Raw genomic sequence first — 27884 nt, forward strand, 5'->3', positions numbered from 1 at the left:
CCCCTGGCAACCACTAATCCACTTTCTGTCTCTGTGAATTTGTCTCTTCTCCACATTTCATATAAGTGGAATCATACATTATGTGGCCTTTAGCAACTGGCTTCCTTCACTCAGCATAGTGTGTTCAAGGATCATTTATGTTGTAGTGCGTGTGTCAATGCTTCATTCCTTTTTAGGGCTGAAAAATATTCCACTGTATGGATGGATCACATTCTGTTTATCTATTCATCAGTCAATGGACACTTCGGTTTTATCCACCTTTTGGTTATTGAGAATCATGCTGCTGTGAATGTTGATTTACAAGTTCTTTTGTGGACATATGTTTCATTTCTCTTGGGTATATACCTAGGAGTGGAATTGCTGGGTAGACGGTAACTACATTTAGCCTTTTATGATGAGTCCTTTTGAAGGTTAAATCTGGGAATATCAGAATCTACATCTCCATGCTCCTCACCCCCAGAGCTGCTGCCTTCCCTCCTCCCCAGGATGTCTGAGTGGCTCCTCCACTCTGCCTCTGCCCTGCTTTGCCATCAGAGTCCAGCCCCAGCTCCCCGCTGTGTGACCTAGAGGCAGTGAATCCCCCTCTCTGAGCCACAAGGTGAAAAGTCACTTTGGGGCCCCAAAAGAGACCAGGCCATGGGGGCACAGGGTGGGTGGCTGTCCCTGTGCCCTGAGATGGTGGCTCAACTCCTGCCCTGTCTGGTCGCGCCTCCTGTCAAGAGAAAACAGGTGTCAGCCAGGCCCTTCTGCCCAGCCTGATCTCCCCTGGGGCCCCTCAGCTTTGAGGGCTCCACATGGCCCAATTTCAATTCCGCTTTTACCTTGTCTGGACCCCCATGCAGGATGGCCAGGCAGAGGTCCCTCCTTAGGCCAGCCATCAGATGTGCAAATAAGTCGGGTCTGACGTGGCAGCCAGGAAGGAACAGGCAGAATGTGGGAGAGGAGGTGGACTGAGCTGCGCAGGCTGCTGGGTCACATACGCACCATCCCTGGGGGAGATGACAAGGGGGGCCAGAGCAGAGGGGATCAGAGAGGGCAGGTCTAGGAAGGGAGTCCTGAGGAGCAAGGTCATGGTGGGAGGAAGGCCCAGCCTGGCCTCACAAATCCATGACCCAGCTACCCAGCTATGTCTGTGTCTCCTTCGCATACTCTAATTATTTCCCTGTGGGTGATTTTGATCCCCATCTATCTCCTCCACCCACCCATGAGCTCTGCAAGGGCAGGGATGGGGTCAGTCTTGAGCCCTGCTGTGGCTCCATGCCTAAGCATGGTGAGTGCTTATGAATGTTTGTTGAGTGACTGAGTAACTGACTCTGTGTGTATGTCTGAGAGAGTCTAGGTGTGGACCCCTCTCCCACACCCCTCTCCACCTCCTTCCCAGCCTGTCCCCTCCGCAGGGTGGGCACCCCCAGCCTAGGCCCCCACAGCATCGCAGGGTGTGCAAGCAGCTGCCCCACTCTGGAAAATGATTAATAACACCGTGCAGTCCCTCCCTCTGTGGGGGACAGCTGGGGGAGATTTCACACATTCGGGCCTTCCAGAAACTTCCTCCCCTAGAACCACACCCTTACCCCCCAGACCCACTCCCACAGCCTGCTGGGATTCCTCAGCCTGCAAGGGGAGCCGAGGGGAGGGGGCTGTGGCCGAGGGCGGGCCCAGCTGTCCTTGATTGGTGTGGGATTTTTCCACTTGAGATGCCGGATTCGCCGGAGCACATAGAGGATGCAATTTCCTCCTGGGGAGGGACCCCTAAGAGACGTCTACCCACCTACCCCCAGAGCCCAGTTCAGCCTGGTAGGGAACAAGGGGGCCAGGAGGCCATGGGGAGCGGGGGGGTCGTGCAGCACAGTACAAAGCTGACAGCAAGAACTTTTTAGGCAATGAAGGCTGATTCAATCCCAGCTCTACCCCTCCTAGCAGGTGACCTCGGCAGGTATCCAGCCTCTCTGAGCTTCATTTTCCTACTTTATAAAACAAAGATGACACCAGCCCCCACCTCTTTGGGTGCCTGGCTTCTAAGCTCTTTATGATAAGGAGGTAGTGGACATGTGACAGTGACCCTGGCACAAGAAGGGGTGCCCTGAAGCTGCTCCCACCCTGAAAGACCTAAGTACTTCATAATTCATCCTCCTGGGGGTCCAGGCTGCAGAGGAAAGGCCTCCCTAGTCTCAAGGTGTCCAGCCAGCATGGCTTGCTGGAATCCAGGGTCTTATTCCTGGTGACCAGCTAGACGTGGGGACACCGTGGGACACAAGGGTTTGCCAGGGCAGACAATATTTCCAGCATCAGGAAGGACATATGAATGGCCCCTTGGCAAGGAGTGGAGAGGAGTGAGGGCTTCCCCAGCCACCCTGAGCGGTCACACACATGCACGGAGCCTGCCTAGGGCTCCAGGGTTTGCCAGAAGGAGCCGGACCCCTCTCCTGCACAGGGATGGCCCCCAGCTTCCTTCCAGCCGCCCTCACTCCTTTCCCTTGGGTCTTCCTGGAGGGCTCAGCACAGACAGAGGGCCGTTTGCCACAGGTCCCTGCTTCTCCAGGAGAGGGCAGGGCTCCGGGTTCCCAGGATGCATAACTGGGCCTGCAAATTGCTTCCCACCCACCAGCCTGGCCCAGCTCAATTTACAACAATCCTTCTAGGCTGGCAGTCCCAGCCCTGCAAAGAGGAGGGCTGGTAACAGCCTTTATACCCAAGGTGAGTCTAAAGGGGGAAGAAAGGAGGGTCAGACAGAAACAGGACTCCCTCTGTCCCCACCCCATCCCCACCTCCTCTAGCTTCACAGCCCCACGCCAGGCCTCTGGGCGTGGGAGCCTCTTGGCATCATGAGGAAGGCTGGGAATCATCTAAGAGGCTCCACATTAAGCCACTGGGGCTCTGTGGCCAGGTCTGTCCGCCTGTGCCCTGGTGAGGGTCCCCATGGACTGCAAGCTGACTGTGAGCACATTCTGTCAGGAGCAAGGGACCCGGCGCAGGCTCAGGAACCCCACGCTCTGCAGAGGGCACACGACCACGGGCGTATAGACACACACACACACACACACACACACACACACACAGAGGCAGGAGTGGGGTTCAGAGATCTGCTGCCCGGCCCCAGCCACTGTCCCCCACCCAGTGTGGAGAGCCCCAAGTTTGAACCTCCCTGCACACGAGTGACCTACTCACAGGTGCACGGCCAGCACAGCCAGTGAACAGTATCCCCACGGAGGGCCACACTCCATCCCCCCGCAATTCCAGGAGAAACACCCCATGCCCGCAGTTAGCCAGACAGACATACAGACAGGTATGCAGCCAGTCTTGTTCAGCTGGGGCTCAGGAAGACCCAGAACCCAGAGCCCAGGGCCGAGCATCTTGGGGCAGGTGCCTGGCACTCTGCCCTGCTCCCCACCAGACCCCTCCCTAAGCGGCAGGCTTCCTGCTCTGACAACAGGACCTTCAAAATTGACTCCCACCCCCTCCTCAGAGAACAATGACTCCATCCTTGTCCCCTATACCGGTCAGCACTGTCCTTCCTCTGACTCTAGCTTCCCTGTCCTCCCCCAACTTCCAGACACACCCCAGGGGCTCCAGTCTCAGAGATGAGGTACAAAAAACCTCACACTCTTGAGACTAAGGGACCAAAAAGCCACTGCAGTCGGAGATGGGACGGGGAGCCCAGGGCCACAGGCAGACTGCATCTCGGGGTGAGGCGGGGCAGAGCCCACAGTGCCCGCCTCGTCTCTGCTCCAGCCTCCAGCAGTGCAGCCGCCAAGCCCTTTGCAGCCAAGAGGAGCTTGTAAACATCCTAGTTGGAGATGAAACATGATAAGACATGAAACCAGGGGCTGAACCATGGATACTCTGCACGGTTTTACAAGGAACAAATCACGCCTAGAGACAGGTGCTGGCGGTGCTGAGGGGCTGGGGTGGAAGGAGCTTATAGACAGGTAACCCTCAGTCCCCTCCCCAGCAGCCTCCCCTCCTGTCTGCTTGGGAGGCCCACCAACTGTCTTCCCTGGGCTTCTTGCCCCTAAGCTCCTTAAGCAGAGCCCTAGTGCCCAGGGCCAGGGTAGAGTGACAGGTGGTCCTGGGGTTCCTGCATCCACCAGGGCACAGATTCACTCATGCAGATGTGTGGTTCACTCATCCTGAGACTGTGCAGCCCCTGCAGAGGGAGCGAGCAGAAGTTTGATGCACATTCACCTGATGCTACCTCGGGCAGCACCCCTTCAGGGCTCCGTGTTTGGGGTAGGGAACGAGATTACCCCATTCTAGAATGGACTCTGGCTGGCCTAGAGGCCCAGGTGCAGGGGTTTGGGTGCAGGGGCTGTGGGTAATAAAAACAACACAGTTATGATTTTTTAAAAAAAAACACTGCTGTCATTTGTGGAGTGGGAAATCAAGACAGTGGGGGGGATGGTTCTGTGGAGCCTCAGCAAGCAGAGCCAGTGGGAACCCCTCAGGGAAGTTACCTGGTCTGATGATTATTTTGCAAAGACCACACCGGTTGGGACAGCTGAGAGCTGTCACTATTGTGGGGGAGAGAAGTGGGCAAAGATGCATGGGAAGTGGAACTCCAGGACTTGGTGCCCCCGGGGTGGGCCAGGGTGGCAGCAGGTACAATGAAGACGTGGAAGGGCCACAGCCAGAGGAGGTTGGGGGCATCAGAGCAGGCGGGTCCCACCCAGCTGCCCTGGAGAAGGGGCTGAGCCTTGGCTGGGGCTGGGAGCGTCCTGTCTCCACCTTCCCCCAGCCCCCAGCTCTGTCCCGCTCCTGCTGACTCCGGCCTCGGACTGCTCGCCCCGCACTAGTCACCGTCTTGAAGCCCACCAGATGCGGCCCCACCATCACCGGCCGCCGCACCCTCGGACGCCAAGAGGCCTCAGCCTGTGTGCCGGGCACTGGCATGTTGGGTGGGCGCGACCTGGGGGCCAGGTGATGCCGGCGCCGACCACTGGGTGCCGCGGGGAAGCGCTGCCGGGGCGCGGGGCTGGGCTGGGACAGGGTGGGCCGCGGGCGTCGCGAGGGGCACCGGGTCGGGCTGGGGCCGGGGCGCGGGACGGCGAGGAGTAGGGGACGCGGAGCCGGCCTGGGGTGCGAGGCCACTGGGGCGCGAGGTGTGGTTAGGGCGCGAGGTGTGGTTAGGGCGCGAGGACCCGGCCCGAGTCGGGGTCACGGGAAGGGGCGCGGCGTGGGGGGAGCTGGACGCAGGGACCCGCCCAGACCGTCAGAGCTGTCGCCGCAGCGCTCCCGGCGGCGCCACGGGGAACTGCAGCACCCGCTCAGGCCCCAGCGCTCCTGGGGCCTGAGCGGCCCCTGCTGGTCCGTCCTGCACACGGTCCCTAGGCCCACTTGCAGACGAGGGGGCCTTGAGGACCGGTTGACTCAGAAGGGGGTCATAGCGCTAGGCCCCCTACCAGGGCCTTGTATGGGGGTGGGGGCACGGTGGATGACTTGGCGGTGACCGCTGACTTCTCCGGGCTGCCACTTCCACTTGCCGGCCCGGCCCACATGCCCGCATGAGGTCAGGGGGTCCTGGGACCTACCCACAGGACCTGCCCCAAGCAGCACTCCCCCCAGGGTCACGGCTTTCCCTGGCAATTGTCACTCAGAAGAAAGGAAGGCCTTGGATGAGCGAAAGTCCCAGTCATTGTCAATTCACTTGTCTGTTCCGCGTTTATTGAGCTCCCTTCTGAGCCGGTCCCTGCCTCCAGGCTGGGGATCAGCAGAGTCCCAGACAGATTTCTTCTTTCTCCCACTGGTCCCCTGCCCAAGGTGCCCTGCCCTGCTGTGCTGTGCCTGGGCCTGCTGGCTGCTGTTGGCTGGTGTCGGCAGAGCACCAGGAGCTCTCTGCTCCCAAATGCAACACTTGGCTCCAAAGGCTGTGTCCTAGGGGCTCCACCTGGCAAGGAAGGGGGCACGGGTGGGGAGCAGAGGGGGATGGGCTCTCAAAGAGCCTTTTGTTTCCCAAGAAGCAACTGGGGCTGCAGGCCAGAGGTTATGATGTAACCCAGCAGCGGGGGGAGGGGTGGGTGACATGATTCCATCCAGCCCTTGGCAGAGACACTGCCCGGGGCCATCCATTTCCAGGCTCGCGATGTGATGGGACCTCGGGGTCCTGGGGCTCACCCTCCTCACTCCCCTTCTCCAAGGACACTGCTTGCCAGCTCCCACCCCCCCCAGTTAACCACCATGTACAAATGAGCGTGGGGCCCCTGGGGTGCAGGCAGCCAGGCACTGCTACTCACAGCTCCCCTACCAGTCTCACCGGCCCCAGCCCCAGCCCACCTGGGCACCAGCAGATCTTCCAGCCAACCCTGCTACAGGTCTGAGCCCAGAGACGCAGCCCCAGGGGCATGGCCTGGACACATTGGCCCAGTTTGCAGGAGGAGGCCAGCCTGCTCTTCGGCCAAGTTCACGCTCTGGGAGCCCCCTGGGCCAGTATGCAGAGCCAGGAGTGCTGGGAGAGGTGGGCAAAGTCCAAGGTCCATCCTGGCCCTGGGGCCCAGAGATTCCTGCTGACCATTCAGCTGGCTCCCTCCCCACCCCTAGCCACCTTCAACATGCTTGCTGACATCAGACTACACTCAACAAGTGGTCATGACCTTCCCAGAGCCACCGTTTGTCATTGGGGGTGAAGAAGAGAGGAAAGGGACAGGTGTGGACAGAGAGGACCTGAGGCTGAGTAGTCTCAGGCAAGTCCCGCCCCCTCTCTGAGCCTCCTGTTCCTCTCCTGGAGAATGAGTGCCTGCCCCACCAGGGTTAGGGTAGAGCTTCAGCACAGTGATGCCCATGAAGACACACTAAGCACTCAATAACTGCTCACTTACAGTGGGCTTGCCCTGGGCCAAAGCTGGCTGCTAGACTTGGCGTGGGCAGGCCACAGGCTGGGCTGGGACAGTGCCCCAGGGCCAGTAATGACCCCAAGTGACTAGGCTCCACTTCAGCCGGTGACCAGCTTGGGACACAGAGGGGAGGTTGGTCAGAGATACGAGCTGGAAACACAGGGTTCTCTGCAACCCCAGGGGGATTTTCTAGCAGCTGCAATCAGTGCTGGCCCCCAGCAGGGCAGAGATGGAGAGGTTTTCTAGACAAGGAGGCTGCCTCACTGTGGGGAGGGGATGAGCTGCAGGAAGCCCCTCCTGAATGGGGCTCCTCCGCATTGGCCTCCTTGGTGCTTTGTCAGTGCTGACCCCTCCCACCCGCCACATACCTTGCCCTGCTCAGCGGCTCAGGTCTAACTCATAGAGCAACATGCACTCAGAATCCATGCATCTACGCCACCTTCCTGCCCCACCCCCCCATGGCTTTCCCGTGCCCTCACCCAACAGGGAGACAGGCTGGGTTCCCCAGACAGGGGAAGGTTATGTGCACCGCCCAAGGTTGAGAAGGAAGCCGGAGGCCCACCAAGGCCCAGCTGGTGAGCCAGCAGCCCCTGCACAGTGACCCTGTGCCACAGCAGAGACCCCTGACCTGTGGCTGGGGATCAGGGAAGGGGCAGCACTGGCCTCTCCCTCCTCCCTCCCCAGCCACACCAACCTCATCTGACCACCTCTGCCTTCACACCTGCAGGCTCCACTCTGCCCCATGTGGGGTGCTCCCAGCTGCTGAGTAGGTCTGTTCCAATCATGCACTCAGAACTGGAGGAATAACCGCAAGATGGGTTTGGGGACCCACTAGACCCACTGTGAGATGGACCTGAGCTAAAACTCCATTGACCACCGGGTCTCCATAAGCCCCTACTTGACACAGTTTGTGTGTCCTGGAATTGGTATCAGTCCAGAGCCAGTGTCCAGTAGTCCCCAAAATGTCTGATTACTTCCCTTTCCCTAATGCACAGTGGCCCTGGTATAGGTCACTTTGGAGAAGGCTGGGAGAAAGATTAACAATCTAAATTTTTGGTGATATAGCAGGGTCCTTCCTCGAGGGGTCCCGCCTCTGGTTCATTCAAGGTGTTCTGGGCATGTAAACTGGCTCAAGCCTGGGAATTGAATGAGGGGTCATGACTGTCTTTATGACTCAAGTTATACTCTTGCTCACTTGACCTAGAACTCTTCTGCTCATTAAGATCAAGTGAGAATTCAGCAGGCTTCCGATCTACTTCACTTCCAGGAGCACCCCGCCCCACTGGCCGACGCTGTAATTCTGTGGGAATCAGACTATTCTGACGGCCGCTTTGCCTCTGCTGGCCATCACAGTGAGCACCGCTCCCTTGCCTTTGGTCACTGAGAGCCGCCACGTGGTCCTGTCACCCTGGGATCCAGTGACCCCCGTGAATTTCAGTCTTCTGGTTCAGTGGCAGCAGGTCTCCTGTAATTCCTGGCCTACAGAGAAGAGTGATCACAGAGCGCTTCTACGATGCTGGGGCTCCGCGCACAAATTTTCCTCACAATCGTGGTGAGAGGTGTGCTGTCTGGATCCTCCAAGGTGGGAGAGCAGGTCCTAAATGACAGACCCACTCTAACTTTCCAGTCTCCCTAAGGCTTTGGATCCCTCCCTCCATTGAACCAAGGCAGGTCTGGCATTACAGCTCATTCAGTGTTGGCCACTTTTTGGTCCATGTTTCAGCCAACCAACCAACCAAACCATTCGAGCCCTTTCTGATCCCCCAAGCTATATCATTAAACCCAGAATCTCTGCTTAGTGAGCCCCTATCAATAAATTTGCCCTGACCCAACATTATGTTCCTTCCAACCTTATCCCACCCTTAGTATCCATTCCAACACGTTCCCTGGATTTCTGTCAAGATAAATTGGGGGGAAGCCACCACAATGAGAAGCCTGCACACCGCAACGAAGAGTAGCCCCCGCTCGCCGCAACTAGAGAAAGCCCACGCGCAGCAATGAAGACTCAGTGCAGCCAAAAATAAATTAATTAATTAATTTTAAAAAAAAAAGGTAAATTGGGAAAGTGTAGTTCTCTTGGAGTACACCACACCTCCTCACGGGGCCCATTGTGCACATCCTCCTTCAGGGCCTGGGGCAGGCCAAGCCCGCGGCCTTCTCAGGGCCTTTGCATATACTGTGGGAAGCTCTTCTCCTTGCTTCTGTCACCTTCGCTGCTGAGCTGGCATGACCCCTCCTTGGCGTCCCCCTCCCTGACCACTGGGCCCAAAGCACCAGCCCCCTAATTGCTCCCCCGCCCCCATATTCTAGCGTCTCTCTCTGCTGTAGTTATACATAGCCCTTCTCTTCATCTGGCATGAACTTACTGTCTCAACTATGCCTTAAGACCTTGAGGGCAGGCCCTGAACCAAGATGGCGGAGTAGAAGGACGTGCTCTCACTCCCTCTTGTGAGAACACCAGAATCACAACTAGCTGCTGGACAATCATCAACAGGAAGACACTGGAACTCACCAAAAAAGATACCCCACATCCAAAGACAAAGGAGAAGCCACAATGAGACGGTAGGAGGTGCGCAATCACAGTAAAATCAAATCCCATAACTGCTGGCTGGGTGACTCACAGACTGGAGAACACTTATACCACAGAAGTCCACCCACTGGAGTGAAGGTTCTGAGCCCCACGTCAGGCTTCCCAACCTGGGGGTCCAGCAACGGGAGGAGGAATTCCTAGAGAATCAGAATTTGAAGGATAGTGGGATTTGATTGCAGGACTTTGACAGGACTGGGGGAAACAGAGACTCCACTCTTGGAGGGCACACACCAAGTAGTGTGCACATCAGGACCCAGGAAGGAGCAGTGACCCCAGGGGAGACTGAACCAGACCTACCTGCTAGTGTTGGAGGGTCTCCTGCAGAGGTGGGGGGTGGCTGTGTCTCTCCGTGAGGACAAGGACACTGGGAGCAGAAGTTCTGGGAAGTCCTCCTTGGCGTGAGCCCTCCCAGAGTCCGTCATTAGCCCCACCAAAGAGCCCAGGTAGTCTCCAGTGTTGGGTTGCCTCAGGCCAAACAACCAACAGGGAGGGAACCTAGCCCCACCCATCAACAGTCAAGCGGATTAAAGTTTTACTAAACTCTGCCCACCAGAGCAACAGTCAGGTCTCCCCGCTACCAGTCCCTCCCATCAGGAAACTTGCACAAGCCTCTTAGATAGCCTCATCCACCAGAGGGCAGACAGCAGAAGCAAGAACTACAACCCTGCAGCCTGTGGAACAAAAACCACATTCACAGAAAGATAGACAAGATGAAAAGGCAGAGGGCTATGTGCCAGATGAAGGAACAAGATAAAACCCCAGAACAACAACTAAATGAAGTGGAGATAGGCAACCTTCCAGAAAAAGAATTCAGAATAATGATAGTGAAGATGATCCAGGACCTCGGAAAAAGAATGGAGGCAAAGATCGAGAAGATGCAAGAGATGTTTAACAAAGACCTAGAAGAATTAAAGAACAAACAAACAGAGATGAACAATACAATAACTGAAATGAAAACTACACTAGAAGGAATCAATAGCAGAATAACTGAGGCAGAAGAACGGATAAGTGACCTGGAAGATAGAATGGTGGAATTCACTGCTGCAGAACAGAATAAAGAAAAAAGGATGAAAAGAAATGAAGACAGCCTAAGAGACCTCTGGGATAACATTAAATGCAACAACAGTCGCATTATAGGGGTCCCAGAAGGAAAAGAGAGAAAGGACCAGAGAAAATATTTGAAGAGATTATAGTCGAAAACTTCCCTAACATGGGAAAGGAAATAGCCACCCAAGTTCAGGAAGTGCAGAGAGTCCCATACAGCATAAACCCAAGGAGAAACACGCCGAGACACATAGTAATCAAATTGGCAAAAATTAAAGACAAAGAAAAATTATTGAAAGCAGCAAAGGAAAAACGACAAATAACATACAAGGGAACTCCCATAAGGTTAACAGCTGATTTCTCAGCAGAAACTCTACAAGCCAGAAGGGAGTGGCATGATATACTTAAAGTGATGAAAGGGAAGAACCTACAACCAAGATTACTCTACCCGGCAAGGATCTCATTCAGATTCGATGGAGAATTCAAAAGCTTTACAGACAAGCAAAAGCTAAGAGAATTCAGCACCACCAAACCAGCTCTACAACAAATGCTAAAGGAACTTCTCTAAGGGGAAACACAAGAGAAGAAAAGGACCTACAAAAACAAACCCAAAACAATTAAGAAAATGGTCATAGGAACATACATATCGATAATTACCTTAAACATGAATGGATTAAATGCTCCAACCACAAGACACAGGCTTGCTGAATGGACACAAAAACAAGACCCATCTATATGCTGTCTACAAGAGACCCACTTCAGACCTAGGGACACATACAGACTGAAAGTGAGGGGATGGAAAAAGATATTCCATGCAAATGGAAATCAAAAGAAAGCTGGAGTAGCAATACTCATATCAGATAAAATAGACTTTAAAATAAAGAATGTTACAAGAGACAAGGAAGGACACTACATAATGATCAAGGGATCAATCCAATAAGAAGATATAACAATTATAAATATATATGCACCCAACACAGGAGCACCTCAATACATAAGGCAACTGCTAACAGCTATAAAAGAGGAAATCGACAGTAACACAATAATAGTGGGGGACTTTAACACCTCACTTACACCAATGGACAGATCATCCAAAATGAAAATAAATAAGGAAACAGAAGCTTTAAATGGCACAATAGACCAGATAGATTTTTTTTTTTAATAAATTTATTTATTTATTTATTTATTTTGGCTGTGTTGGGTCTTCATTTCTGTGCGAGGGCTTTCTCCAGATGCGGCGAGTGGGGTCCACTCTTCATCGCGGTGCGAGGGCCTCTCACTGTTGCGGCCTCTCCCATTGCGGAGCACAGGCTCCAGACGCACAGGCTCAGTAGTTGTGGCTCACGGGCTTAGTTGCTCCGCGGCATGTGGGATCTTCCCAGACCAGGGCTCGAACCCATGTCCCCTGCATTGGCAGGCAGATTCTTAACCACTGCGCCACCAGGGAAGCCTGACCAGATAGATTTAATTGATATTTATAGGACATTCCATCCAAAAACAGCAGATTACACTTTCTTCTCAAGTGCGCATGGAACATTCTCCAGGATAGATCACATCTTGGGTCACAAATCAAGCCTCAGTAAATTTAAGAAAACTGAAATCATATCAAGCATCTTTTCTGACCACAACACTATGAGATTAGAAATGAATTACAGGGGAAAAAAACGTAAAAAACACAAACACATGGAGGCTAAACAATACATTACTAAATTACCAACAGATCACTGAAGAAATCAAAGAGGAAATCAGAAAATACCTAGAGACAAATGACAATGAAAACACGACGACTCAAAACCTATGGGATGCACACAATTACTGAGCCTGCGCGTCTGGAGCCTGTGCTCCGCAACAAGAGAGGCCGCGATGGTGAGAGGCCCGCGCACCGCGATGAAGAGTGGTCCCCACTTGCCGCAACTAGAGAAAGCCCTCGCACAGAAACGAAGACTCAACACAGTCATAAATAAATAAATAAATAAATAAATAAATAAAAGAACGTGAATTTCTTTAAAAAAAAAAAAAAACTATGGGATGCAGCAAAAGCAGTTCTAAGAGGGAAGTTTATAGCTATACAAGCCTACCTCAAGAAACAAGAAAAATCTCAAATAAACAATCTAACCTTACACCTAAAGGAACTAGAGAAAGAAGAACAAACAAAACTCAAAGTTAGCAGAAGGAAAGAAATCATAAAGATCAGAGCAGAAATAAATGAAATAGAAACAAAGAAAGCAATAGCAAAGATCAATAAAACTAAAAGCTGGCTCTTTGAGAAGATAAACAAAATTGATAAACCATTAGCCAGACTCATCAAGAAAAAGAGGGAGAGGACTCAAATCAATAAAATTAGAAATGAAAAAGGAGACGTTACAACAGACACCGCAGAAATACAAAGCATCCTAAGAGACTACTACAAGCAGCTCTATGCCAATAAAATGGACAACCTGGAAGAAATGGACAAATTTTTAGAAAAGTATAACCTTCCAAGACTGAACCAGGAAGAAATAGAAAATATGAACAGACCAATCACAAGTAATGAAATTGAAACTGTGATTAAAAATCTTCCAACAAACAGAAGTCCAGGACCAGATGGCTTCACAGGTGAATTCTATCTAACATTTAGAGAAGAGCTAACACCCATCTTTCTCAAACTCTTCCAAAAAATTGCAGAGGAAGGAACACTCCCAAACTCATTCTACGAGGCCACCATCACCCTGATACCAAAACCAGACAAAGATACTACAAAAAAAGAAAGTTACAGACCAATATCACTGATGAATATAGATGCAAAAATCCTCAACAAAATACTAGCAAACAGAATCCAACAACACATTAAAAGGATCATACACCACGATCAAGTGGGATTTATCCCAGGGATGCAAGGATTCTTCAATATACGCAAATCAATCAATGTGATACACCATATTAACAAATTGAAGAATAAAAACCATATGATCATCTCAATAGATGCAGAAAAAGCTTTTGGCAAAATTCAACACCCATTTATGATAAAAACTCTCCAGAAAGTGGGCATAGAGGGAACCTACCTCAACATAATAAAGGCCATATACGACAAACCCACAGCAAACATCATTCTCAATGGTGAAAAACTGAAAGCACTTCCTCTAAGATCAGGAACTAGACAAGGATGTCCACTCTCACCACTATTATTCAACATAGTTTTGGAAGTCCTAGCCACGGCAATCAGAGAAGAAATAGAAATAAAAGGAATACAAATTGGAAAAGAAAAAGTAAAACTGTCACTGTTTGCAGATGACATGATACTATACATAGAGAATCCTAAAGATGCCACCAGAAAACTACTAGAGCTAATCAATGAATTTGGTAAAGTTGCAGGATACAAAATTAATGCACAGAAATCTCTTGCATTCCTATACACTAATGATGAAAAATCTGAAAGAGAAATTAAGGAAACACTCTCATTTACCATTGCAACAAAAAGAATAAAATACCTAGAAATAAACCTACCTAGGGAGACAAAAGACCTGTATGCAGAAAACTATAAGACACTGATGAAAGAAATTAAAGATGATACAAACAGATGGAGAGATATACCATGTTCTTGGATTGGAAGAATCAATATTGTGAAAATGACTATACTACCCAAAGCAATCTACAGATTCAATGCAATCCCTATCAAATTACCAATGGCATTTTTTACAGAACTAGAACAAAAAATCTTAAAATTTGTATGGAGACACAAAAGACCCTGAATAGCCAAAGCGGTCTTGAGGGAAAAAAAGGGAGCTGGAGGAATCAGACTCCCTGACTTCAGACTATACCACAAAGGCTACAGTAATCAAGACAATATGGTACTGGCACAAAAACAGAAATATAGATCAATGGAACAGGATAGAAAGCCCAGAGATAAACCCACGTACCTATGGTCAACTAATCTATGACAAAGGAGGCAAGGATATACAATGGAGAAAAGACAGTCTCTTCAATAAGTGGTGCTGGGAAAACTGGATAGCTACATGTAAAAGAATGAAATTAGAACACTCCCTAACACCATACACAAAAATCAACTCAAAATGGATTAGAGACCTAAATGTAAGACCGGACACTATAAAACTCTTAGAGGAAAACATAGGAAGAACACTCTTTGACATAAATCACAGCAAGATCTTTTTTGATCCACCTACTAGAGTAATGGAAATAAAAACAAAAATAAACAAATGGGACCTAATGAAACGTCAAAGCTTTTGCACAGCAAAGGAAACCATATACAAGACGAAAAGACAACCCTCAAAATGGGAGAAAATATTTGCAAACGAATCAACAGACAAAGGGTTAATCTCCAAAATATATAAACAGCTCATGAAGCTCAATATTAAAAAAAACAAACCCAATCCAAAAATGGGCAGAAGACCTAAATAGACATTTCTCCAAAGACATACAGATGGCCAAGAAGCACATGAAATGCTGCTCAACATCACTAATTATTAGAGAAATGCAAATCAAAACTACAATGAGGTATCACCTCACACCAGTTAGAATGGGCATCATCAGAAAATCTACAAACAACAAATGCTGGAGAGGGTGTGGAGAAAAGGGAACCCTCTTGCACTGTTGGTGGGCATGTAAATTGATACAGCCACTATGGAGAACAGTATGGAGGTTCCTTAAAAAACTAAAAATAGAATTACCATATGATCCAGCAACCCCACTACTGGGCATATACCCAGAGAAAACCATAATTCAAAAAGACACATGCACCCCAATGTTCATTGCAGCACTATTTACAATAGCCAGGTCATGGAAGCAACCTAAATGCCCATTGACAGACAAATGGATAAAGAAGATGTGGTACATATATACAGTGGAATATTACTCAGCCATAAAACGGAATGAAATTGGGTCATTTGTTGAGAAGTGGATGGATCTAGAGACTGTCATACAGAGTGAAGTAAGTCAGAAAAAGAAAAACAAATATCGTATATTAACGCATATATGTGGAACCTAGAAAAATGGTACAGATGAACCAGTTTGCAGGGCAGAAACAGAGACACAGATATAGAGAACAAACGTATGGATGCGAAGCAGGGAAAGCGGCGGGGAGGTGGGGGTGGTGGCGTGATGAATTGGGCGATTGGGATTGACATGTATACACTGATGTGTATAAAATTGATGACTAATAAGAACCTGCTGTATAAAAAAATAAATAAAATTAAATTTTAAAATTAAAAAAAAAAAAAGACCTTAAGGGCAGGCACCATCTGCCTTTCTCATGGCTGCATCCCCAGCACTGAAGCTACAGCCTGACACTGAGCTCAATAACTATTTGTGGAACAAGTGAAACAGCTGTGCAAAGCCTGACCCTGGGTCTTGGCGTCCCTGATGTTGTTAATAAAGACAGCAAGCCTGGGTTCTGTTTGTTTATTGATCTCCTCCTGATTACTCCAAAGAGGATTCAAGATGGAAGGGGCTTCGCCCACCCTCCCTGATGGCAGGACCCTCAGAGCATGTGCAGTGAGGCACAGTCACTGTGTCCCCAGAAGCAGTGAACTGTAGGCTGTGAGCTCCGGGGTCCCCAGCCTTGCACAGTCAAGGTGATGGAGCAATAGCTGCTTTCCTAAGCCTGAGTGGGGCAAGCAGCATCCACATAGATGGTGCAACAAGGTTCGGGATTTCTCCTTTCGTAACCGAGAGGCCAGAGATCTGTCCCCTCTGCCTGCTCCCCCAGCGGGTCACAGATCATCACCACTCTGGCTGCCTGGAAGGGTTTAGTCAGAGAGAATCATAGAGTGACCAGGGCTGGAGCAGCCAACTGGGGCCGCCCCTGTTTGCGTTCTCTCCTAGCACAGCCTGCTGGAGACGGGCAAGAGCTTCGGCGAGGGCCAGAGCCCATCTCAGAACTGGGCCTCATGGGGGTGAGTCCAGACAGGCAGGGAGGGGGCAGTGGTCTGAGGAGAGAAGGTGGGGGCTGCACCATCACTCTAAGACGAGCCAGGCATAGAGCCCCCTCCCTGAGACTCCTGTGAGAGCCGACAGTGGGGCCTCCAGGCCTCCCTGGCAGCCAAGTGTAGCCTTCTCCTTTTCCCAGCCTTTTCCCTTCTCCTAGCCTGTTCGGAGGCAAGGCCTCGGGAACCTTCCTGATGTTTCAGCTACCCCCCTCCCCCCGCTCCCCTGTCCAAATGTCTGGGGTTCCACTTCTAAGGTGGGATGTCCAGAGTGTGGCCACGAAGCAGCGTCCATCTGGGATGGGTGTGGGCTGCCCACCTACTGTCCCTGGGAGGCAGAAGTTTCTTTGCCTGAAAGAAATGAGGGAGGGGAGAGAAAAACAAGTCGCTGCTAACTTAGGTTTCAGACACCGTTCCCTGACCCAGCCCACTCCCGCTGCAGCCTGCAGACCAAGAGAGCTGGGAGGACCCAGACCCGCAGCCTGGGGGTGTCTCTGTGCCCAGTTCGTTTCCTGAGATCTGCCGGAGAACCCAGAGTCTGTCTTTCCTCCACATGTACTGGAGGACAAATAACTACAAAAGGACAAAACTATTATCAAACCTTTATCACACACCGGGCCTCACGGACAGCCTCACTTAACCCCACAGTGAGGGCAGCGAGCAGGTGCTGTTAGCAACCCCATTTTACAGAGGATAAAACTGAGACTAGGGACTGGCCGCAGTCTTGCGGGCAGCAAATGAGGAGAGGGATTTGAGCTACAAAGAGTGCGGAGGAGTCCAGAGGGCGGCTGGGGATGCAGACACAGAGCAACGGGCCAGAGAGGAGGCTGAGCTCAGATAAAACACACACAAATGAAAAACGGCTCCCAAACAATCTACCAGTGATAAGAATATTGCCAACAGGAGCACATATTTACTGAGCCCCTACTACACTCCAGACCCCAGTGCACTTTCATGCAGCCAGTCTTAACGGGCCTGTGAAGGAGGCTCTGCCATCACGCCCACTACACAGAAGATGAGGAGGCTCAGAGAGGCTGATGAGCAAGCCTGCAGCTGCACAGCCCCGGAACTCAGCCTCCGCACCGCCCTGCACGCGATCAACCAGATGCAGGAGGCAGGACATCTGCCCTTTGTCCCTGTCCCGCAGCCACCTTCCAGTGGCCCTGGGCAGCGCACTTTGGTGCCCCCATGCTTTGTCACTGTAAGTGCATGAGAACAGTGTGCCCCTGGGCGTCTAAAGGCCTGTACACAGGCCTGTGCCCAGCTGCCGGCAGGCAAGCTCACCTTTAGGGATGAACTTCAGTGAGCTGCTGAATATTCAGAAGCGGGACTGTCCACGCTTGGGGCCATCGTTCAGGAACTCATGGCCCAGCCCATTGCCACACCTGCCACAGGACACCTGAGAAGACCACAAGACAGCCATGAAAACAGCTGCAGCCATGGCCCCTGCTGCCACCAGCACATGGGGTCCTCCCCATGCCTATTTCCCAAGGTAACTGCTGGCATGAGAGGTTGGCCCTGGCCCAGAACCTGCCCCGGAAAACCATCTTGTTTCCCTGTTCCCATCAGGACCCCAGGGTCTCCCAATAGTTTGAGGTGTCAGCTCCCCTGGCTGAAGCCAGAGGCCTGGAATAGACAGACCCTAGGCCCCTACAGCTGTAGGGGGAGCAGCAGGAAGGGGTGGGGGCTCTCAGGACCCCCCTGGCTGACACCTCCTCACTGCCCCCCAGTTGCTACCACCCACCTTTAAGGCTCCAGGCTGATTGTGCTCTGGACGCTTGGCCACACTGTCAGCATGGATGGTCTCGGTGAAGGCCGGCCATGGGGATGAGTGTGCGTACTTTGAGCGGCTGGAAAACAGCTCATAGCCACATTGGGCACACACGTAGATGCCTGGGGCAGAAGGGGAGGCAAGAGCAGAGATGCTGGCTCCAGCGCCTCGGGGGTGAGCACCCAAATCCTTGAACTCAGGAGAGGACAGCAGCACTCCGGTTACAGGGTGGGCTGCACACCCTCCCCACTCACCCACCCGCCACCCATAAGCCTGGGTATCGGCTCTGTGGGGGAGACACAGCATGGAGCTCACATTTAGCGGTTCTGAGCCTGTGCCAGAGACCAGGAGAGCCACTTTTCACACTTATTTCTTTCACTCTTCTTAACAGCCCTGTAATGCAGACGTTCCCATTTTACAGATGAGGAAGCTGAGGCTCAGGGATGCAAAACGCTCAGCTACAGAGTGTGCAGCCAGGAAGGAACCCAGGCAGTCTTGATGAGGACACAGCTCTGCCCCTCACACACAAGCAGGCCCCACACGGTGGGGGCTGTGGCATGGCCAGCACCACTACTAGCCCCCCTCCCTTCCCACGTGGACCTCCCTCTGCCCAAAGAAGCCATAAGGTGGATGCCCAGACACCAGCCTGCTCTCCAAGCAGGAAAAGACTGATCCCAGCAAAAGACCTCCAGTCAGACAGAGGGCCCAGGAAGACAGAGCGCCAGGGAGAAGGATGAGTTTCAACCTACCTCCAAAAGATCACCCTGAGGGGGGAAAAAGAAAGGTTGCAAAACTGACTCGCAGAACAGGAAACTGCTTGGGGGTCCCTCGAGGGGTACTGAGTCACCCTTTGCCCCCTGCCGGGCCTGGAGACAGCTTGCCCTGGAGTCTGTGACCTACTCAGCCTTTACCAGTAACTTGAGGAAGAAAAGAGGAAGCAGGAGCTGCTGTGGGAGTGGAGTTTCCAGCTTGGCAGAGTAGCCTGAGAACAACCCAGAGTCCCACAGCCAGAGAGTCTGAAGGGAGGACTTTGCCCAGAGGGTCCTATGTCACAGCTGGCTCACAGAGACGCAGGGTGTCACATCCCAGCCCCCTCGAGGGCTGACACCCAACAAATCCCACCCAGGGATAGGTCGCTGCCCTAGTCTTGCCTGTGGGCATATTTTTACCAAATTAGTCCATGACCAGAAAGCACAGCCCAGAAGGGGATTCATCTGGGCCTCTCAAAGACTGGGGCCAGGGCTGACGGCCGGCCTGCCCCCAAACCAACCACTCACCCCCTACCTTCCACCCCTCCTACCTGACCCAGGCTATCCAGTCAAACTTCACTGGCCATTGGCAGCCTGGCAGCACTCCTGGTTACCCAAACCTGGGGCCCTGGGCAGGTGGGGGAGGCACCCAGGCGGTCACATTTGGATCCCAACAAGACGTGCTTTCCAGCTTACCCCGCAGGTCTGGGGAACCGGGGAGAAGAAAGGGCTGAGGTAATATCAGGGGGATGCCCCAAGGAGAGGCAGGCCAGTCACAGGAGCTGCCCCTGGACAAGACCTTCCACCGCCTCCCCCTAAAGTTCCGATCCTGACCCGGATACCCGCAACGGCGTCACCACCCCCATACCTTGACCCCGCAGATTTCCTCGGAAAAGGCTACGCTCACACTCAAGGTCTGTCCTCCTCGAGGACAGCGACCCCCTCTCTCCAATGTCCCTCTCCCCTCAAGTACCCCTACTCTCCGGAACCCCCAACTTCTCCCTCCTCTGTATCCCCTTTACCCACATGCGTTCCTCCCCGCGCGGTCACACTCGGCCCCCGTTCCCGGGACTCCGGGGCTCCATCGCCACCCGGAGGGCTGCGACGCCCCCTCTAATACGCGTCCCCGCCCCCGCTGTCCTCCAGGAGGTCACAGGTCGTACCCGGCTCAAAGTGGTTCTGGAAAACCTCGCCCCCGAAGAAGCTGCAGAACGACATGGCGCCGGCGAGACCGCTGCACGATCGCCGCCTCCGACAGATCCGAGGCCACAGGCCTACGACCTGGTGCTTGTGCCCGCCTCCCGCCCCGCCTCCCGAGAACCGATCCCACTCGGATCCTGGACCTGCCCTGGCGCCCGAGGCCCCGCCCCCCCAGGGGACCAATCACGTCCAGAGGTGCGAGACACCCTCGCAGGGCCCGCCTCCCGTTGACCCGCCCTTTCCAGGGACCAATCCCTCCCCGGGACTAGGGTTCCGGCTTCCGCCTCCAGGAGGCCCCGCCCCCTCCCGAGGACCTGCCCCCTCCGTCTTCCAGCAGGCCCCGCCCACCACTAAGGACCACTCCTCAGCGGCCCCCGCGGCCCCGCCCCTGCCGCCCTGCCCCTAGTGGCAGGGCGAGCCGCTGAGCTGCGCTGGGTTTGGAGTGGCTGCCGCGGTGCACCCAGAGCCGCGTATGCTCTCGTCGTTTCCCGGCGCTAAGCCCCGGGCTGCCGGCCGTTGACCAGCTTTTCCGTGCCCCCCAACTCTGAGACACCGCGGGAAGAGTTGTCTCTGGCTTTTATTAGACAAGGGGACAGGGGAGGGTTGTGCCGCGCTTCTTTCTGGCTCCCTCCATCCCATCCTGCCTACAAGTCTCCCGAGGTTTCCGGCTTTTCCTTCTCCAGATGCTTCTTCTGGGGACCCTGGTGGGCGAGGGACAGGAGTAGCGTTAGTCACAGGGGTCTAACCAGCCGCCTGGGTTACGCGGAGTCGGCCCTGCGCCCTCTCCCACTGGTTCCTCCCCTACTTCCTTTCTGGCAAGAATCAGTGCCCAGGACTGGACCCCTAAAAGCCCCCTCCTGTGGATGAGTGCAGGGACATGCGTGCCACCCCCATCTGCTCAGCTTCCCCGCTCTGGGGCAGGTAGGATGTGGTGTCGGAGCCCCAGAGAGCAAGGCTGGTGGGCTCACCATGAAGACCCTCTTCTCTTGGGCTGTCTGGAAGCGGCCATGGCCAAACTTGGAGGTGGTGTCAATGAACTTGAGCTCGATGTTCTCCAGGGCCCTGCGGCTGTGGTGCACCAGGAGGGACTGCAGCCGGTGGGAGAGGGGAGCTGTCACCGTGGGAGGTCCCCACTCAGCCCCTCGCATTACCCCCAGCCCACACAGGAAGGTCTCACTCACCCAGCTTCTGTTAGAACCTCTCCCTCTTTGCTTTCCCCATCCCCACCCCTCCTGAAGCAGGCTGGAGGCCAGCCCCCCCAACTCCCCCAAGGCCCATGGGGCTCCCACTCCCCAGCTCACCACCCGGCACTGACCTTCCTCAGCGTGATGACCCTCTTCTTGGTGCCCGCGATGCAACCTTTCAGCATGACGAAGTCATTGTTGACTTCCCCGTAGTGGGGGAAGCCACCCTGTGGGAAGGTGGGTCCAGGAAAGGGGCTGCTGGGTTAGGAGGCAGCTGGGGGCCCTAGGAGAACTCCCCTGGCCTAGGGTGACATTCTCGATCACTAATCAGGGCAGCATCTGAGCCACACCCTAAGTCCTTCCCGTGATTATCTTATTTAAAAATCTGCATTTTACAGAGGAGGGAAACTGAGGCTCAGAGGGGTGAAGTCACTTGCTCCAGGCCCCGCAGCTGCTACACACTGCAGCTGGGGTTTGAGCCCAGGCAGCCTGACTCCAAGGCCACAGTCGGAGCTGCTGCACTCTGCACCCTGTGACAGCAGCTGGAGGATGAGCTGTCTGCAGTGGTGGCTCTGAGGATGCAGGAACAGCAGGGGTTTGGTCCACCCAGGCCGTCCACCCTGGTGCCTGAGCTCTTGGGGGAGGGCAGCACCCCACAGGCCTGCCCCACACATGCACACCAGGCCCCTCAGCCAAACTGGCGGCCCACCCTCACCAGTGGTGTGATGGATTTGTCGGTCACATCGTAGCTGGTGGATGCGTTGTTCTTAACCACCTTCCCGTCCTCCGTGTGCAGCCCCCGGCCGATGCAGTAGATCTGCCAGGAGCACAGGGCACATTGGGGACAGCAGGTAGCCTCTGGGGCTGGCAAGATGCCCACACCCATCAGAATGTGCGCTTAGACCCAGGCGCTGGTGGGGGCATTTCAGAGCCTTAGGGGGCCAGGCAGCATCTGAGTCATGCTCCCCACTCACTGGGGTGTGGTCACGGGCATCCCCCCTGAAACCAGGCCTGCGGACACACCTTCTTGTTGAGCTCTGTGCGGTGATGGTAGCCCTTCTGCCCAGCCCGGGCGATGGAGCAGCCCACGCGGGCAGGGTGCCAGGCACCAATGCAGGCCACCTTGCGCAGCCCCTTATGGGTCTTCCTCGGCAGCTTCTTGGTATGCCAGCGGCTCGTGACCCCTGCAGGTGGGAGGGGCGGGTGGCTGAGAGGCCAATTTGGCCCCCACCTCCTCCAGGCAGCCTTCCTGGAGCCACCATCCCCACCCGGCCCTACCTTTGACGCCCCTGCCCTTGGTGACGGCAATGACATCAATGACCTCACTCTGGCTGAACACGCTGTGCACTGGCACCTGCTTCTCCAGCCGGGCCTGGGCCCAGGCCACCTTCTCAGCCACCGTGCCGCCATTCAGCTGGATCTCCATGATGTGGGCCTTCTTCTGCCGGAAGGGCAGCAGCTTCATCTGTAAGACATGGCACGGCCAGTCGGTTCCCAGAAAGTCACACACACCCCCATTTGCAGACACGACAAAGCCAGCTGGTGACCCCGGCAGACTTTCATGCACGCATTCATTCAACAGATGATCCCATGCTCTGGTGTGCCTATATGCCACATTCTGTGCGAGGCACTGGGGGTACAGCATGGAATGAGGCAGACAGCGTCTTGGCCCCCATGGAGCCATCTAGTTGGGCGGCAGAAACCAAGTAAACTCTTGGATAGGCCTAAGTGTTGTGACGAAATATTGAGGGTGGAGGGGACAGTGATTGCACATGAGGGTGGTGAAGGAGGGCCTCTCTGAGGAGGTGACATCAATGGCAAGAAGGAACCACTAGGTGAAGATCTGAGAGCTTTTGGGGCAGAGGGAACCGCATATGCAAAGGCCTTGTGGCAGGGAAGATGGGGAGGTGGTGGTTGGTGGGACAGAAACGAGACCAGTGTGTCTGGACTGTGGTGAACAGGGAGGAGGGTTCAGGGCAGTGATAGTTGAGCAGGGGCCTGGCCAGGCAGGTCTCACAGGGAGTAGCTCGGGCTTTATTCCAAGTGCAGGGTGTGACATGATCTGATGCACATTTTTAAACATCTCTGGCTGCTGCTGTGTGAGGTGGAAGCAGGGACGCGGTTAGGTCACAGCATAGGTCTCAATCAGTACTGATGGAGGACCTGTTGCATATAAGCCTCCTGGGGGGTGGGGTACAGCAGTGAGCAGGAAGCTGTGACCCCTGCCCCCGTGGAGCTCAAGTCTATGGAGGGAGATGGATGTTAACCAATGACACACGAAACCAGGAACTGCAAGTGTGAGAGTAACTCAGGCAGTTGGGGAGGGTCACTGCTCCGGGCCTGGGAAGGCTTCCCTGAACGTTCCAGAAAAAGCCAGAGGGTATAGGTAACCTGTCAGCCCACACGAAGCCAGACCCCACTTACGAATGTTGATTCACACCCACATGTGCCAGACCCCAAACAGAGGCGGCCGGCCCCCCACACCCAACACTGGGCAGACGATCCTGGACCTTTGGGGCATTTCAGGGCCTTGGTTGACTGCTGGGTGTGGCCAGTACCCCGCAGCCCTCAGAGTGCACTGATGCCCAACACCCCATCCCCGGGGCTGCCGGCGGCTGGCTGGTCAGCCGACACTTTGGGCCTATGCCCGGGGCTCGCAGTATTTTTAGGCTGACATTTGCCAGGGCTCCTGGAAGCCAGGCTGAGGGAGGGTGGGCCCAGGGGGTGGACTGGCTGACCAGTGTGGACCAGGGGGTAGGGGCTGACCTGGGTGTGGACGATGACCCGGATGACCTTGCAGTACTTTTTCATGGCAGCAAAGTCCCTCTGCAGCTGCTTCTTGCCGTCGGCGTCGCGCCACCTCCTGCAGGCCTTGGTGAAGGCTTTTTTCTTGCTCTTGTGCCTGAGCCGCGCACAGAGGGTGCTCAGCACGGCCAGCACGGCAGCCTCCACTGCAGCCTACCAAGCATGGGCTTAGATGTCCCCCTCCTCCCTCCTCCCCTTCCCAGGGGAGGCATTGCTGGGCCCCTGGGGTCCCTGGGCTGGTTCCGGGCGCCCTCCTTAAGTACAGACTGTCTTTCCCTCTCTAGGCCTCAGTTTCCTCCTCCGTAAAGTGGGTACCCTCCCTGCCTCCTGGGGCTGAGAGTGAGCAGATGTGCAGGAGCCCAGGGAAGGGGCGTGCCAGCCAGCCACGGCCACGTGCCCACTTTGCCATGGCTGCTGAACCCACTTCTAAAGCGAACAGTCAGGACTGGCCAGGCCCCACACCCCATCGTTCCTAACCCTTGCCAGGATGCTGGAAGGTGGACATCATTATCCCCATCCTACAGATGAAGAAACCGAGGTTCACAGAGGTCAGGTGAGGGGCAAGTTGATCACAATTGCAGCAGCAAAAACAAGGCCAGCTGGCGTTCGCTGAGCTCTTTCCCTGTGCTGAGCACTTGACACACTCTGCTCAGCTCATCCTCAGGGCTGCCCCAAGATGCGGGGACCTCTCCTGTTCCCATTTGACGGTGTCTGTGGGGAGTGTGTGTGTGTGTGTGTGTGTGTGTGTGTGTGTGTGGTGGGGGGGTGAGGTGAGGTTCTAAAAGGTCAATCAGCTTGCCTGTGGTCACACAGCCTGCTCTGACACTGGGGCCCAAGATCCTCACCTCCCATGGAGGCTATACGTGCCTCTGCCTCCATATGGAAGGGGGTGTCTGTGAGGTTCCTCAGGCAGAGGCGCCTTCCCTTTCTGGACTTAATGCCAGGGAAGATTTGAGGCCTAAGGATGCCTTTCTTTCTGATGAAAAGAGCTTGTCAGTTGGCTATTTCCCTTTTCACCCTGGCTGCTAGGAAGCTCGGAACCAACTCTGACATTCCATCAAATTAGTTCCTTAGTTCACCCTGAGGATGAGAATGTTTGCTTTCCTTTTTCCTCTAACTAATTTCCTCTCCAGCCCTCTTGTCTTTTATTGGAGGGAAGGCATCATACACACATGCATACACACACACACACACACACACACACACACACTTTCCTGCCTTCCACACGCTGCTGACACTCCTCCTCCTGCCCAACCGCCCGGCATCCCCACGGGGCCTCACCAGTCCTTGTAGAAGCGGCGGCGGCACTCGTCGCTGAGATGTTCCGCAAAGATGGTCTTGAAGCTCCGCAGGCCTCGCGGGGTGGCCACGTAGCCCACCACGCCCACCACCACCAGAGGCGGCGTCTCCACAATCGTCACCGCCTCCACCTCCTCCCTCTTGGAAATTTCTGAACGAAACCCAGAGACAGAGGTGTGGAGGGGGGCCTCCGAGTCCCATGGGGAGTCCCATGGAGAGGGGGAAGGGGTGGAAGTGCCGACCACAGCCCCACCTGCCCACAGGAGGACCCAGCGCCAGAGCCCCAGGGCTGTTGCGGACAGAGGCCCCTGTGAGCAGGCCCCTGACCTCCAGCCCTGAGCCTCCCCACTCCCGGCCCTTCTCTCCCTGCTCTGCCCTGCGTGTGGAGCCACTGCTGGGCAAGACCCCACAAGTGTCCACACTAGCTCTGACTCAGCTCAGGTAAGGCCTGACCCGCTCCTGCCTCGGTTTCCCCACCAGACCACCCAGGAGTGGGCCAGGAGAGCCACAGCCAGAGCAGCATCCCCCAAAGGGTAGGGTTGGGCGTCCTCTAGGGGAGTACAAATGGGCACTATGAATGTATGTGGATGAGTTCTAGAACAAAACCTAAGACTTGTCCTAAACCCATGATTTTATAGATGTTATTAATGAGGCTGATCCGAAGTCAAAGAAGTATATGCTTAAAATATATATTAGGGGGCCTTCCCTGAGTGGCGCAGTGGTTGAGAATCTGCCTGCCAATGCAGGGGACACGGGTTCGAGCCCTGGTCTGGGAAGATCCCACATGCCGCGGAGCAACTACGCTCGTGAGCCACAACTACTGAGCCTGCGCGTCTGGAGCCTGTGCTCCCAACAAGAGAGGCCGCGATAGAGAGAGGCCCGCGCACCGCGACGAAGAGTGGCCCCCGCTTGCCGCAACTAGAGAAAGCCCTTGCACAGAAATGAAGACCCAACACAGCCAAAAATAAATAAATAAAATTTAAATATATATATATATATATATATATATATTAGGGGAATTCCCTGGCGGTCCAGAGGTTAGGACTTGGCACTTTCACTGCCGAGGGCCCGGGTTCGATCCCTGGTCAGGGAACTAAGATCCTGCAAGCTGCGTGGCGCAGCCAAAAAATATATACTTTAGGAGAGATGGAGAACAGATGAGTGGTTGCCAGAAGGTTGGGGGGTGGCGGCTGTGGCTATAATAGGGCAACAGGAGGGACTGTTGTGGGAATGGAATGTTCCAAGGTGGTGGGTACACGCATTTACACGTGACAGAACCTCATAGAACTAAATAAACACACATCTTATTCAGGAGAATCCAGCATAAGATGGGTAGGGTGTATCCATGTCATTATCCAGCTATGACATATTATCATGGTATTAAGAGATGTTTCCATTGGGGAAACTGGGTAAAGGGTGCGTGGGATCCCTCTGTATTATTTCTTATAACCACACTACGATGATCTCAAAACCGGAAGTGTGTAGGGGCACCTGCCCTTGAATCTTAGCTCCTACAAGTTTCATAACTGCTCTATTTCCTCATCTGTAAACTGGGGCAATGACAGATCAGTTCTTGAGGCACGGCCAGCAGTCAACATTCTGACTGAGGTGCCCATGGGCGGGGCCTGGCCCCTTCTGGGGCTGTTTCCCCTCCAGCAGCCCAGTTGTGGCTCCTAGCATCTGGAAGGACCTCCAGATCTTCTGGAGGTCGAGGGTGCTCGGCCCGCCCCCCAGGGGCCCCTAGCGCCCACTCACTGAGCCCTGGCCGGTGCACCTCCCGCAGAGTGTGTGTCATGCCAGCCTTGTAGCCCAGGAAGGCCGTGAGGTGCACGGGCCGGCTGGGGTCGTCCCGAGGCCACGTCTTCACCTTGCCCCGGTGCCGGCGGCTCCTCTTGTGTGGCAGGAAGCCCAGCTGTCCATGCCGAGGGGCAGAGAACTTCCGGTGGGACTGGGGACAGAAGGGAAGGGAGATCAGAGCTGGGGTCTCCCTGCTGGGTGCAGCTGGGCGGTCCCAGAGACCAGACCAGAAGTGAGCTAGAGACCCCACGCTGAGACCTGGTGGCCCTCAGGGCCTGCATCTGTCCACAAGAAAGGAGGGAAACTTCTCCAAGGGCAGTGTCTTAGGGACAGAGCCAGCAGCAGCCCCCCTCACCCATGGGCTTCCTGTCTCAGTGGCCTGGCCCTGCCTGGCTGGGCCCAGAAGAGGCAGGTCCACCCTGCGGCCAAGGCCACAGAGGCAGGGGGCCGCTGCCATCTGTCCCTCTGTTTGCCTGTCCTAGGCCTGGAAGCCAGAGCTTGGGCCCCCTGCTGTCCCCTCTAATCACCTACTCTGTCACAGGCCCAAGGACCTTCTCTGCTGGGATAGATCCCAGAAGTCCACTTGCCCCTCGCCAGGAAGCTGGCGTGCTTCCCCCCAATGCCGCCCCCGCCAGCCCACTGACCATGGAGGCCTGTCCCTGCAGGTTAGGAAGGGAAGGGGCCACCTCACCAGGCGTCGGAG

At 54.4% G+C, this 27884-nt stretch overlaps 2 protein-coding genes and 1 long non-coding RNA gene across 6 annotated transcripts; all 3 read right to left on the minus strand.

The window, feature by feature from the left end:
• LOC137749678 (uncharacterized) lies at nucleotides 1-9878 on the minus strand. Its single transcript, XR_011070252.1, has 3 exons — nucleotides 9712-9878; nucleotides 822-989; nucleotides 1-712 (listed from the first exon to the last, which is right to left on the minus strand). It is a non-coding gene; the product is annotated as an uncharacterized lncRNA (long non-coding RNA).
• A 5959-nt stretch (nucleotides 9879-15837) lies between these two features.
• MSRB1 (methionine sulfoxide reductase B1) lies at nucleotides 15838-20198 on the minus strand. 4 transcript variants are annotated; one of them, XM_068524408.1, is made up of 5 exons: nucleotides 20060-20198; nucleotides 18463-18540; nucleotides 18121-18269; nucleotides 17661-17775; nucleotides 15838-16727 (listed from the first exon to the last, which is right to left on the minus strand). In XM_068524408.1, exons 1-5 carry the CDS (start codon nucleotides 20112-20114, stop codon nucleotides 16696-16698), a joined length of 429 nt encoding a protein of 142 aa, XP_068380509.1. In that variant the 5' UTR covers nucleotides 20115-20198; the 3' UTR covers nucleotides 15838-16695. The 4 variants fall into 4 exon arrangements, with proteins under 4 accessions (XP_068380509.1, XP_068380511.1, XP_068380510.1 ...); XM_068524410.1 differs by lacking the exon at nucleotides 18463-18540; XM_068524409.1 differs by lacking the exon at nucleotides 17661-17775.
• Nucleotides 20199-20660: 462 nt separating this feature from the next.
• Nucleotides 20661-27638, minus strand: RPL3L (ribosomal protein L3 like). Its single transcript, XM_068565685.1, has 10 exons — nucleotides 27537-27638; nucleotides 27140-27332; nucleotides 25367-25535; nucleotides 24047-24182; nucleotides 22559-22745; nucleotides 22304-22464; nucleotides 21996-22097; nucleotides 21412-21507; nucleotides 21065-21184; nucleotides 20661-20797 (listed from the first exon to the last, which is right to left on the minus strand). The coding sequence occupies exons 1-10, from the start codon at nucleotides 27636-27638 to the stop codon at nucleotides 20741-20743; spliced, it is 1323 nt and encodes a 440-aa protein (XP_068421786.1). The 3' UTR covers nucleotides 20661-20740.
• Nucleotides 27639-27884: the final 246 nt, after the last annotated feature.

This window comes from Eschrichtius robustus, chromosome 16 (assembly GCF_028021215.1).
Source record: "Eschrichtius robustus isolate mEscRob2 chromosome 16, mEscRob2.pri, whole genome shotgun sequence".
NCBI classification, from domain to species: Eukaryota; Metazoa; Chordata; class Mammalia; order Artiodactyla; family Eschrichtiidae; genus Eschrichtius; species Eschrichtius robustus.